Here is a 13,750-nt window from a genome sequence, read left to right on the forward strand (position 1 = left end):
AGTTCTCATCCCCCCCAGACACACTGTTAGTTCTCATCCCCCCAGACGTACTGTTAGTTCTCATCCCCCCCCCAGACATACCGTTAGTTCTCATCTTAAAGCAGAGTCGTCACATGTATTCTGGGCATTCTTTGAGTCCCTTTCTCCTGATTGTGGCTTTGTGTCTTTGTCTAAGACTTTCCCATCACTTAATAGCTTTAGTTTGCTTGTTTATAAATGAAAATTCAGAAAATAGCTGCATGAATAAAAGCATCTGATCTGGGGAGCCATGCAAATGATGAACCCTGTTTTTCAGATTCATCCATCGGAGGTGCTGCTGCTTCAAATTATGCAAATTCCACTTGGGGTCCAGGAGCCTCCTCCAGCAACGGCGCTGCTGCCAACCCCACCCCCACTTGGGACAAGGTGATTGTAGACGGGTCTGACATGGAAGAGTGGCCTTGTATCGCCAGCAAAGACACTGAGGCTCCTTCCGAGAACACCACCGAGAACACCAGTGCCTCGAACCCTGGCCCTGAGAAAAGCCCTCTGCCAGGAAGCACCACTAGTCACAAAGGAAAAGGAAGCCAGGGCCCCGCCGGGACTTCTGGGAACGAATGTCATCTCGGGGTCTGGAAATCCGACCCCAAGACTAAGTCTGTCCCACCTTCTGTCTCTGCTGCAGAGAACAACGCACTTGGGAACTGGAGGAACGTGGGTGGTCAGGAGAGGCTTGGTCCTGCTTCGGGCTTCAGCAACTTCAACCCAAATAGCAACCCATCTGCCTGGCCCGCACTGGTGCAGGAGAGCAGTTCTAGAAAGGGAGCCCTGGAGGCTGAGAGTGGCAGCCCCAGCGTGCAGGCAGGCACAGCTGGCCAGGCATCTAAGATGGAGAACAACACAGGGGTCAACTATGTGGTCTCTGGCCGAGAACAGGCTCCAGTTCATAACACTGATGGACCAAAAAACGGAAACACTAACTCCTTGAACTTAAGCTCACCAAACCCCACCGAGAATAAGGGGCTGCCCTTTGGGGTGGGCTTGGGGAGCTGCTCCAGGGGCACAGATGCCCCTCCCCAGAGCACTGGAGACAGGCAGCCGGGGAATGCGGGGTCTCGGGGTACAGGCAGGGGGTCTTCTGGAACTGACACCGTCTCTGGACAAAGCACCTCTGGAAACAATGGGAACAATGGAAAGGAGAGAGAGGACGCCTGGAAGGGCGCCTCTGTCCAGAAATCTGCTGGGTCAAAAAGCGACTCTTGGGACAACAGTGGCAGGTCTACGGGTGGTGGGTCCTGGAACTTTGGCCCACCGGAACCGAATGAAAGCAAATGGGGTGAAGGGAACAAAATGACATCCGGGGTCTCTCAGGGAGAATGGAAACAGCCGACTGGGTCTGACGAGTTAAAGATCGGAGAATGGAGTGGTCCAAACCAACCAAATTCTAGCACTGGAGCATGGGACAATCAAAAGGGCCACCCCCTCCCTGAAAACCAAGGCAATTCCCAGGCTCCCTGTTGGGGGAGATCTTCGAGCTCCACAGGAAGTGAGGTTGGGGGTCAGAGCACTGGAAGCAACCACAAAGCAGGAAGCAGTGACAGTCACAATTCTGGACGCCGGTCGTATAGGCCCAACCATCCCGACAGCCAGGCGGTCTTGCAGACTCTGTTGAGCCGGACTGACCTGGATCCCCGGGTGCTTTCCAACACTGGCTGGGGCCAAACTCAAATTAAACAGGATACAATTTGGGATATCGAAGAGATGCCAAGGCCCGAGGGGAAATCGGATAAAGGGACGGAGGGGTGGGAGAGCTCTACCACCCAGACAAAGAACTCAGGGGGCTGGGGAGATGGACCCAGCCAAAGCAATCAAATAAAGTCTGGATGGGGTGAGCTCTCAACCCCTGCAGAATGGAAGGACCCCAAAAACACAGGAGGATGGAACGATTACAAGAACAATAACTCCTCCAACTGGGGAGGAGCAAGACCAGAGGAGAAGGCGTCCTCCTCATGGAACGACAATTCTGGCAAGGATCAGGGCTGGGGAGGGCGCCAGCCTAGCCAAGGATGGACATCAGGAAAGAACGGATGGGGAGAAGAAGTCGATCAGACGAAGAGCAGTAATTGGGAGGGTTCGGGAAGTAAACCGGCCACTGGCTGGGGTGAAGGAGGCCAGAATGAAATCGGGACTTGGGGAAATGGTGGAAATGCAAACTTGGCTTCAAAAAGCGGATGGGACGATTGCAAAAGATCTCCGGCCTGGACAAACGAGACAGCCCGGCAGTCCAATTCCTGGAATAAACAGCACCAACAGCCGCAGCCGCAGCAGCAGCCGCCGCCGGCACAGCAGGAGGCCTCCAGCTCCTGGGGAGCCCCGCCTCAGCCGCCACCTCCAGGGAACGGGCGGCCCCCCAACCCCAGCTGGAACAGCGGGCCGCAGCCATCGGCCCCGAAGGACGAGGAGCCCAGCGGCTGGGAGGAGCCTTCCCCACAGTCCATCAGCAGGAAGATGGACATTGATGATGGCACATCAGCCTGGGGAGACCCAAGTAGTTACAACTACAAGAATGTGAACCTGTGGGATAAGAATTCTCAGGGGGGTCAGGCCCCACGAGAACAAAGCCTGCCCACCCCGATGACAAGTAAAACCTCATCAGGTCAGTCTGCGCCCCTTTTTCTCGCTCCTCATGGTGCTGCTAGGCATGAGAAGTCTGAAAAACAAAAACCACAGCCGATTTAGCAGCGATTTAGCCCCTGGCCACACGACTCAGTCTCTGAGTCAGAGCAATAGCCGGTTACACACATTAGCAGCACCTCAGGTCTCCCCCCCCTCCCCTGAAAAGGTTTTGTTTTTGTTTTTTAGTAATTTCTTTCTCCCAGGACCTAGCTGCCATTGTTTGAATCTCTTGAGAGAATTTGATCGCTACCTTGACATGTGTAGTTTTAAATATTTAGCCCCAGGAAGAAATGAGGGCCCTTTCTGCTAACTCCTGCTTTTGTCCGGTGGTTTGAGATTGTTCCTCACAGCCTAGATTACTGGGGAACACAGACAGTGAGGAAGAGCTGGGGGTCATCGAGCCCTGCATGGGCCTCACTTTCCTTTGTCTAAGATGTGAGGCACTGGCTCTGCCAGTCTTCTGTCAGTGTCAGGAAGGTTCACAAGAACAGGCTCCAGATCCTCAGGAGGGAGAAGGCAACTTAGGTGTGCAAGGGCTTCCAAAGCACAGCTCTGCTCGCCCTTCCTGTCTTTTATCTTGAGAACTTTGCAGGCTTTCAGAAGAAGGGTTCCTGCCCATCCAGGGTCATGGGCATGGCAGGACACTTCCCCCCATCTTCCACCTCTCGCTCTATTTAGAGACTGAAATCTAGGTTGTTCCCGGTGCCAGGTTTGGGATTCAGTTTGTGCTCCTTTTTGCAGGAGTTCAGCGAGAGCCCATGGTGGGCATTAAATCTATTAATGAAATCCCAAAGACTTGCTGGCCAGGGGTGGCCCTTCCCAGCAGCTCACTGTAGTGCCCGTGTTTGTCTTATTGGTTTCTAGAAGAAGATGAGAAGCCAAAGACATACCTGCTTTTGTGATCCCTCATTCGATGGCAAGAAATTATTTTACGAAGTAAATTTAAAGTTTAATTTTTAAAAACCACTTTTTTTCTCTTTATAGTCTGGAGCAAAAGCACACCGCCCGCTCCAGATAATGGTACGTCAGCTTGGGGTGAGCCAAACGAAGCCAGCCCTGGGTGGGGTGACATGGATGAGACAGGAGCATCTTCCACAGGCTGGGGCAGCACCCCCTCCAGTGCTCCAAATGCCATGAAACCCAGTGAGTATGGGCTGGGTGGGCACCCTCAAGTCCTGGGGTCTTCTGCTGTGCAGGGGGCTGCGTGGGGACTTGAGTCATTCCTCTGCATTTGGAACCGTGAGAACGGCTCGGCTCTAACTGGGCACGAGGAAGTCAGGGCTATCAGGCCTACGAATGACCTTGTCCTTGGCCCTGGCCCTGCTTTATGTGGCCTCTCAGCTTCCTTGACCGAGAAATGGGGATAATGTGGGCTCTGCTCACTTCACAAGATGGCTTGAGAACAGTGCTTGGCAAACCTGACGGCCAGTACGGCATAAATGTGAGTTGTGGCTGTTCTGGACTGCAGAATGGGCACTGTCAGGTCCTCCGAGGTGAGAGATTTCAGCCTGCAGTACCCGGCTGGAATGGAAATAAGGGCTAGCAACACGCTGATATCATGAGATGTGAAAACAGTGTCTTACTCTGAACATTGTGCTGATCATCTCAGTCTTACAGAAAGTGCTAAGAGATGGCCTTTTTCTTAGGTGAGCCATATTCCCTTGTCTTCCCTGATTTTTCTGTGCTTACATTTCAAACATCCACACACAGAGAAATAATTACCTCCAAGAGAGAATATTTCTTCTGGCTTCCCTCTTTTTCATCTCTTCCTCCTTTCCCTGCCTGCTTTGTCTGACTCTCCATCTTTCCTTTTCTCCTTCATCCTTTTCTGTCTGTCTTCTCCCTCCCTCCCTCCTTCCCTCTTTCCTCTCTCTATCTTCCCTTCCTCCCTCCCTCCTTTCCTCTCTCTCTCTCTGTTTCTCTGTGTTACTCTGTGTTTGTGTGTGTGTGTATGTGTGTGTGTGTTGAATCCAAAATTTGTTTTTATTTATAGTCAGAGAAAAAAATTGTGCTGTTTGACCCCAGAAGGTAGATTTTTAGGAGCAGGTGCTGTATATTTCAGAGAAGCAGATGTATTATTAGTGTTGATAAGAAAAATGTCCTCAAAATGAGAATAATCCAAAAGCAGACTGTGAGTCCTTCAGGGGTGAGCTCTTCAAGCAAATGACTGCTTGGGGATGTTGGTGAAGGAACCTGGTCATCTTGGGGCCAGGCAGACACTTGCCCGGAGACTGCCCCTCACAACAGGCCATATTTTAGTAGCTGGTCTAACTGAATAGATATTTCAAGTGCCATTTTCAATTGTTTTCAGCTTCTCCAGACTTTTCCCGTCTCTGTTCTCTTTTGAATAGTAATTTTATTGTGTTATCCCTTGGTTTTATTATGTTAGTAAATCTCCTAAGAACAACACTTTCAAGTCTTGGAGAATCAGTGAACATTGTGTTAGTTTCCGGTTCAGAATTCAGATGATGCTATAATTAGGAGAATGGTCTTTTCTGAACCGGGAAAACCTCATCCTGTCAGAGAGACAGAAAGCTTCATAATGAAGTCGTTTACGAAGTCTAGAAATAAGTTGACTGACTTAGTTTTGAAAGGTCAGTCATCTTTCACTGTGCACAAGAGCTATCTTCCAGATAAAGTGCTCATTAAGCACATTTGTTTCATGAAGATTCTCTTTTTCCTTTGACTTTGATGATAAAATCAGAGCTGAATTTTTGTGCAGGAGAAGCCAGTATGCCAACAGATGGCCAGGTTCAAGTGGCCTGTGGCTCAGTTGTGTGACACTGTCCCATACCTGGCTCTCCCTTCCATGCCTCCATTTCATTGACTAAATCCCAGTTCAGACTCAGAGAATTGCTTTCCCAGGTAAGGGTGTCCATGTGGGTCATTAGTGTGTCCCTCAGAGTGCTTGTAATTGGACACTTAGCCAGACTTGTGTGTGGGCCTGACCCAGGCCTTTGCCCCAAGCTAAAAATGTTGTGTTCGAGGTTTTAGGCCCCATAAAACACGTTAGTGGCCCATTTAGTAATTCTCTGAACAAAAACTCTTTTTTAAGTTTTAGAGTCTTTGAGATAAAGAGGATATTTTATGGTCTTACGAACTGGGGGTCATGTAGTCTAACCACTCCATGAAACAGGCACGTCCTGTCTCATGCCCCCTCCTCCCTTTCCTCCACCAGCCTTGACACAAATAGCCCCGTAGGTTTGGAGAGAAGGGATTGCTGAAAAGATCCTCCTCCCTTGCCATAACCTTTCCTCCTTAGGCCCAGCTCTGCCCTGCAGGGACAGGCAGAACCAGGCCAGCCTTCCCTCCACAATTTCGGCTCTTCAGCTCTGTGTCCCTGCCTCCTATCCAGACCTTGACTATTCAGAACAAAATTTCTGTTGTTCCTTCAGTTAGATTTCAAATGACTTGTTCTGCATCCCTTTGCCCTCCAGACTAATTATGTATGTATATTTGTGTGTGTGTGTGTGTGTGTGTGTGTGTGTGTGTACAGACAGGTAATGGCTTACCTGAAGTGACTGCTTACTAGGCCATTCTTAGAAATGGTATTTTGTGTAGGTTTTCCCCCACATCTTTGAATGAATGCTCACCATTCTCTGAATGCAAAACGAAACATTTATCCACATGTTTCCTCCTTGCTCTCAGTCATACACATTAGCATTCAATCATATGTACCTAAAAGTGGGTCCGCAAAACTGTGAGAGCAGCTTTTAGTCAGAGGGAGAACATTTTCCCATTTTTTGTCACTATTCCTTCTGTCAGTAAGACAGATGAAGGTGGGGGGGGCACACTTTCTGGGCTCTTATGCCAACGTCTTCTACTGTGTCGTGAGATGCCAACAGTGTTGAAGGAGCTCATGTCTAGGAGAGGGCTGCTTCGGTCAGGGCATGCTTTGGGGTGCCATGGAGTCCTTCGTATTAGAATCAGCCTTCCACATCTAGATGGCTCTTTGTGGTGGTATCACAGCTCTTAGTCTCCTAGAAACAGCAGTGTGCTGTAATGGATTTGGGAAAAGGCCAGAAAGTACTGCATTTCTGGAATAAAGAGATTTCAGTGATTCCACTTTATTCACCCCTCTTCACATACCCTGTGATTTCAGGAAGTGGAAATTCAGAGGTACACTTGGTTTGTATTAATGTAATTGTTTTCCAAATGAAACTTAAAACTGTCCTAAAATACCTTGAAGGATTAAACAGTCTCACTTCAGTCTAGAAGTTGTTGAAGACCTCTGGCTGTGGGAGCTTAGCACTGACTTGGGTGTTGGTGCCCTGTTTCTTTAAGTCCTGAGAAAGGAAAGCTGAATTTTAATAGAAGACTCTCCCTCTTTCTTCCCACCTTTTTCCCTCCTGCTTTTCTCCCTCTTTCTCCCCTTGCCGTCCCCCAGGTCATTGTTGCCTTACTCTCTGCCGAGGCCCCATTCACCTCTAACAAATTTTCAGAGATCTATTTTAAGTCACTGCTCTGCGCATTCTCTTTTGTTCTCCTACTGTCAGTATTTCTGGGCCCTCATTTCTCTCCTACTTCATTTCAGATGAGGGATTCCAGGATACCCCAGGTTTGTGGTACCCAGAGTATTGCCCAGACAGACCCCAAGACATTCATGATACAGACATAGCCAGGGAGCAGGCAGAGGGTGCAGACTACGGCTTCCACCCACCCCATACGTCATCTTTCCACCACAAAATGGCAGCACAGTTTGTCCCCTGTATGTCACTAGACTGTCAGGGAACAAGCACTCAGTGAATATGGGTGGATCTTACTGTCCAGGGAGAAGGGCAGTGATGCTGTGCTAGGTAAAAGGGAGCCGGGACTCAGAGTAGCAATGGCAGGACAGCTCCCTAGTCGCCTGGTCATGACTGCTGATGTTGGATTCTTTCTTTTCCTTAAAGACTCCAAATCTATGCAAGATGGATGGGGGGAGAGCGATGGGCCAGTAACAGGGACCCGCCATCCCAGCTGGGAAGAAGACGATGATGGAGGAGTTTGGAACACCGCAGGCTCTCAGGGAAGCAGCTCCTCTCATAATTCAGCGGGCTGGGGGCAAGGAGGCAAGAAACAGCAAATGAAGGTAAAGGGAGTGGGCAGAGGAGCAATCCAAGTTTGCCAACTCATCAGATTCATTCATGAAAGGGGTAGGAAAGTGGGAACTGTATTCACTCTGCCTGAGAGGCGGTGGGTTTGATTCTTCTTCCTTTGACCAAAGAATTCATTGCATTGTGTTGTCACAGTGACTTCTGATAGAGATTCCCAGAGCGTTCAGTGGCATGAGGGTCTTAATTTCATTTTTCCTTTTCCTCCTACTGTCATCTCTATCCAGTGTTCTTCGGACCTTGCCTGGCTGGTCTGTGTTTTGAGGGTGGATAAAACTGTCCTTGGTAATGCTTATGAACACCTGAGCATAGACAGTCTGCTAAGACTTGAGCCCTTTTCATTTCTTGTTTTAGGTTCTTAGTGGAAGCTATTAATATACATAAAGGTAACAGGATCGTAGGATTTAAAGCTGAAAAGATCTTAGAAATGTTCTATTCTTCTCCCTCATTTTAGCCATGAAGGGACTTGCCCACAGGCATAGAATAAAGAGCGATCTAGGTAGCCAACCCAAGTTCTCGACTCCATATACATGGCTATTAGGTGGAGAGGATAAAGTGTTCACAAGAAGGGGAAATTGGTCTCACAGTGTATTAGGTCCCCCTAGTATGCTTTGAAAAGTAAATAGCCACCAAAGAAAGATGATAATGACTTCAGTGGTTGAAGATCCAGATCCTGAAATTATGATTAATGAGGAAACAAGGCTAATGATACTTTCCTGTCAAACTGAAGTTCACCTTTTAGAATTAGGTGATGCCAAGTATGGAGAATATCTCAGTAGTCTTCTTTATGATATTTTGGTCCCTATTCTGATAGAAAGCCAGAAGAATCATTTCTGTAAAGAATCTGTCATTTTGTCTCTGACTCCCTCTCCACAACATAAATTATTGTTTCTCTAGCCATAGTAGATGGTCTTTGAGAGTACTTTGGACAAAAGACTGACCGTGCTGTGGCCAGCAGAACTGGCATCAAGCATTTCCCAAGCTGAGCTGACTGGGTCCATCACCAGAGCCATATAGGATGCCTTTCATCTTTGGAAGGGCAGGTCAGAATCTGCATTCTTAGGGCATAACTTTAAGAAAAATAAATTTGTATTAGTGTCTTGTCCCTACATAACCTATATTCCCCAGTTTGTCCCTCTCCTTTGTACCTTCCAGGGAGACATCCCTTACTTTTGAAGGAATAAAAAAGAGGAGGGAACAATTCAGCAGAACCACAAATACAGAAAGGGTGTGATATTCTAAGCTCTGGGCCACCCCCATGGTGGTCTCCCTCCACAAAGAAAGGAGGAGAGGTGTGGGACCAGGATTGAGAGCTCAGGTCCCCTCTGCCTTCCCGTGCATAATCTGGCCTCCTTGTTTTCATGTAAAGGCAGTTTTTTCATCTCTATAGCACCAGAATTCATGATCCCTCGGGCATTGATGAATTAAGTGCCTGCTCTGCCCAGTCACCTCTGAGAGGCTCAGGTATCCCACCTGACCCTGGCTGTTGCTCTGGCTTCACATTGTGCCCCCAGATCTTGGATCCTGCCCTGAAGGATGTGGCCCTAGATGAATTTCTGGCCAACAAATGTATTTTGTCTCTCCTGTTACAAAGAAGAGAAGTTTGTCCATTTGGTAAACATGTGTTCAGCACCTACTGTGTGCCAGGCACTGGGGCAGAGAGAAAAAGACAGAAATGAAACAATCTGCTGTCAAGGAGTTTCCCATCTCTTGAGAACAGTGTGTATGTAGAAGGTTAAACACAAAATGTCTACCGAGTTAGGGGAGGAGGGCCCTCACTGCTTGGGAGGTGGGAAGAGAGGGAGGCACTTGAGCCTTCCTTCCTTGGAAGAAAGCTGGGGATCCTCAGAGGTGGGGCCGAGGAGGGTGACTGGAAGTTCAGACACCAGACTTCAAGCCCCTTTTCTGCGACAAGGTGTCTTTGAGTCCTCTCTGGCCACCAGCAGGGCTACATGAGCCCTAGGCTTCTCCCAGCTAAAATCTCAGGAGCCTTTGGGACTGTTATGCTAACAGCCTAAAAGGCACTTGAGACCAGAAGGCTGTGTTTTTAACAAAATTGGTGTCTAATTTTGAATTGTCACCGTGTGTGTATATAAGAATAGCCTTTCTGGGCAGAGCGGTGCTACTGCCTGGAGGAGGCCGGGGGCACATGCCAGCCTAGTGACACTGGGGGCTGAATCCTGCTCTTCGCATCCTTCTTGACCCTCCATTCGATTCATGGGACAGGAGCTTGTGCCACAGCCTCCCGTGGTCAGCAGCCAACTCTGCCTTTTAGAGAAGGGCTTTTTAATGGGCTTTTTGTAGCTTGTGAAGCCCTCTCCTAAGATGACAGATCTAAAGCTGAAGGGGCAGAAGCCATTAGGTCCATGTTCCTCATTTTACAAAGAAGGACAAGAGGCATAGAGGCAAATGACTCGCCCGGAGTTTATAATGAGAAAATGTCCCATGCAGGTTGTTTTTTTGTTTTTTAATTTATTTTAGTTCAGTTTCATATAGATGAGCCATTTCTTCCTCCCACTTCCCTTCACCCCATTGAAAAAGCAAGAAAAATAACATTTTTGTTATAATCCTGTATAGTTAAGCAAAACGCAATTTCTCATTGGCCATGGCTGAAAAATAATTCTCCGGTTGCATACTGAGTCAGTCACCTTTCTGTCAAGGAGTGGGCCGCATGTTTCATCACAAGTCTTCAGGAATTCATTTTATTTTTCTTTTTTGTTTTAATTCACCAAAATCCACCTTCTCACTCTTCTCCTCCACCCCTACATTTGTTGTGCCGCACTTCCCTGAACGGTGAAGTCCTCAGTTAGGAAAGGATGAGTGAGGCATTTAACTGAGAGTTAACTTTGCCAACGGTTTAGAGAATTGAGGTAAGTCCTGCAGCAATCTGCCACAAATAGAGGAGTAATTTCAAGTTTGATCAGCAGAATTATAAGCCAGCTACAACAGCAAGACAGCGTTTCCCTGTTGGTGGCATGCCTGTAACCTGTTGTAATCCAGAAACTAAACTGAATAATAGGCACATGATTTTCCGAGATACCCCCGACTCTAATCCTATTTATCATGTTTTCCTCATTTCCTGGGATTAGGGTCACCCCACTCCCACCCATCAATAACACAAGAAAAACAAAACTTATTGCACATATGTATATAGTCAAAACACATTTCTCCATTGGCCTCGTCCAAAAGCATTCTTAATCCTTCGTTTCTCTGTCGGGTTCATCATTAATCCTCTGGAATCCTGCTTGGTCATTGTGCTGGTAAGAGTGCAGCACAGCAGTGAGTATCTCATCATAACTGGCAGACCATGACTTGTTCATTGATTGCTCGGTGTCTGAGACCTTCCTCAGACTCCCCTTTGTGAACTGCGAGTGTTTCTGTCTGTCTTTAGAGGCTCTTTTGCTCAGGACTGATGTTTCCTTTATGTTCCTTCTTATTTTCCCTCCCTCCTATTCTCCCTTCCCTATTTCACTGTTGAGTGAAAGATATTTCTGTGTCCAGCTCTCGGCGTGTGTTCGTGTCCCTCCTCCTCTTGGCCAGCTCACCTGAGTTGCAAGTGTCAGTTCCCTCCTTTCTACCTCCTCCTTCTTCGTGTAGATGTCTGCATGTGTATGTGATTACGTAGGATGATTTTTCCTAACCTTCCTTTCTTTCCCCATCTCCCATGTAGTCCAATTCTCCTCTTTCCATTTCTTTCTTTATCATCGAGGCGTAATGGAGCGCTCCAAGGCCTTGTCTAGTTGGAGACACTCTGTGACCCTTGTTGATAAGACTCAGAGGGGCACATGTGTCCTCTCCCCTAATTTTTTTGAATGGGAGCAGTTTATACTTGGTTAGTCCTTTATCACTGTTCATTCTTGTGTACCTTTTTATGTTTCTCTTGACTTTTATATTTAAACTTCAGAGTTTTCTCCATAAGTCTGGTCTTTCCATCAGGAATACTTACAAGTCCTCTGTTTCACTAAAGATCTGTCTTTTCCGCTGTAACATTATACTCAGTTTTGCTGGCTAAGTCATCCTTGCCTTTAAGTCCCTCTCTTCTGCCTTTTGCAACATCATAGTCCAAGTTCTCCCTTCCTTTATAGTAGTGGCTACTAAATGGTGTGTAATCCTGTCTACGGCTCTTTTTCACTTGAATTCCTTCTTTCTATTTGCATTAATTTTGTTTGACCTTGAAAGCCCTGGATTTTTGGCGGTGAAGTTCTGGAGTTTTGCATTGGCATTTTATTTGAGGAGGAGACTGGTAGAATCTGTCTTTTTCTGCTTTATCCATTGGTTCTAAGAAATCTAGGCAATTTTCTTTGAAGATTTCTTGAAATTGACTTTTTTTGGTCATGATGTTCAGATAGTCCAATTGTTCTTAAATTTTTTCTCTGTAATCAGTTTTCCAAGTCAGGTTTTTGTTTTGTTTGTTTGTTTGCTAGGAGATACATTTTCTTACCTTTTTTTTTCAGTCTTCTGAATTTGTTTCAGTATTTCTTGTTGCTTCCTGAAGTCACTGGCTTCTATTTCGACCATTCTCATTTTCAGGGAGTCTGTTACTTGGGCAAAGTCTTCTGCCTCTCGTGCCAAGCTGTCCATTAATTCCCTTTCCAGTTCTTTCTTTCACAGCTCTTGTTGCTTTTCCAGTTTCTTCCTCACGTGCTCTTATTCCAGTAACATTTATTTATAACTTTTTTGTAACTCCTTCTCTTCTAAGACTTTCTGGTTGAGTTTGTGCCCAGGCTGTGTTTTTCTCTGAAGCCTTGCATGTAGATGTTGTAGAGCCATTCTCTCCCTCTGGGTTTGTGTCTTGAGTTTCCCTGCACTGTTTGAAAAGCTCATTAGGATAGGAGTCTTTTATTTGTTGTCGGCCCTTCCAGCCTCCTTGACTAGAGACTGGATGGGCTCTGCACACTTCTGGAGGGAAGGTCTGCCCTAGTCCTGTTGCTGCTACTTGGGGTATTGAATATCGTGTTATTTCAGGGTCTCAGGTACAGCTCGGGCTGGGAACCTTTAAGCTATCAGTGCTCCCAGAGTGATCTGACCAGGGCAGAGTCTGATTGCTCTGCTGATTAGATGCTGCTGGACTTGGCTCCTATTAGATGGCATGGGATCTCTGGGGTTTCAGAGCAGCAGAATTGTGGGCTCCCCTTTGGTCTGGAATTCTCACTCTGGTTATTCCCCTGCAGCCTGGGCTAGAGGCTGGAAGTGAGACCCTGCACTGAGCTTGGAGTCTAAGCCACGTTGATGCTGCTGCTGCTGGTGGCAGCCTCTGAACTTCCTCCTTTCTCAGTAAACAGCTCGGGGCCTACCTATCCAGCAGTGCCACTGCCCTTCTCACTCTGCCTTGGGACTGGGTAGTGGGCAGCAGAGATGCCAGTTGGGGCCTGGCATGGGCCTGAGGGTGCCTGAGTCTGGATCTGGGACCTTCTTTTGTGGTGATGCATAAGCTCTTCGTGTGTACCAGGCACTCCTGCCTGGCAATGTTGCCAATATCTGCAGACCTCCCTCTGTCTCCTTGACCTAGCCGCACTAGACCAAGCACTGTCTGGGGATGTCTGACTTTCCTCATCAGAATCCGATGAAGCACATTTTCTAGATCTGTTAGGAGGAGTTTGTGGAAAGGAGCTCACTGCATTGCATCCCATGCCTCAGCCATCTTAGCTCTGTCTCTCCTTGAGCAGAGCTTGAAGCTAGGTCTTCCTGACAAGTCCAGCAGTCTCTCCACTGTGGCTGCCTGGGGAAGTAGCTGGTGTCAGTGAGTTTCTCCTCGTGCTCCCACCAAAGAGGAAGGACCTTTGGAATTCTTTCTTTTCAGATCCTGTGTGCTGTCAGCTCACCTGTTCTCCTTTCTCCCAACTCAGGCAAGCTTGGATTCTAGAGAATAGGCCTCAGGACCAAGAGAATACTGAGCTAGAAAATGCTCTTTTCAAGACCTTGATATCTGCTTCTTCCAGTTTAATTGATTTCAAATCCCACATGCCATATAGCTGGCTATTTGGAAAGTCATTCAGCTTTGT

At 47.5% G+C, this 13,750-nt stretch overlaps 2 protein-coding genes across 8 annotated transcripts in view; both read left to right on the forward strand.

Annotated features, from left to right (window-relative positions):
- Positions 1-13,750, forward strand: part of ADSL (adenylosuccinate lyase) — a 300,844-nt gene that overhangs the window by 205,978 nt on the left and 81,116 nt on the right. The window lies entirely within an intron of this gene.
- Positions 1-13,750, forward strand: part of TNRC6B (trinucleotide repeat containing adaptor 6B) — a 230,321-nt gene that overhangs the window by 167,656 nt on the left and 48,915 nt on the right. For 6 of the 7 annotated variants that reach the window (XM_069102859.1, XM_069102858.1, XM_069102857.1 and 3 more), the window contains 3 exons: positions 296-2,635; positions 3,640-3,798; positions 7,548-7,726. In XM_069102859.1, the coding sequence (XP_068958960.1) occupies positions 296-2,635; positions 3,640-3,798; positions 7,548-7,726 (2,678 nt within the window). The remainder of the gene's footprint in view (positions 1-295; positions 2,636-3,639; positions 3,799-7,547; positions 7,727-13,750) is intronic. The other variant, XM_069102863.1, reaches the window with a different exon arrangement.

This window comes from Petaurus breviceps, unplaced genomic scaffold (genome assembly GCF_028583685.1).
Source record: "Petaurus breviceps papuanus isolate PSGF00001 unplaced genomic scaffold, PetGlider_PUasm1.0 558, whole genome shotgun sequence".
NCBI classification, from domain to species: domain Eukaryota; kingdom Metazoa; phylum Chordata; class Mammalia; order Diprotodontia; family Petauridae; genus Petaurus; species Petaurus breviceps.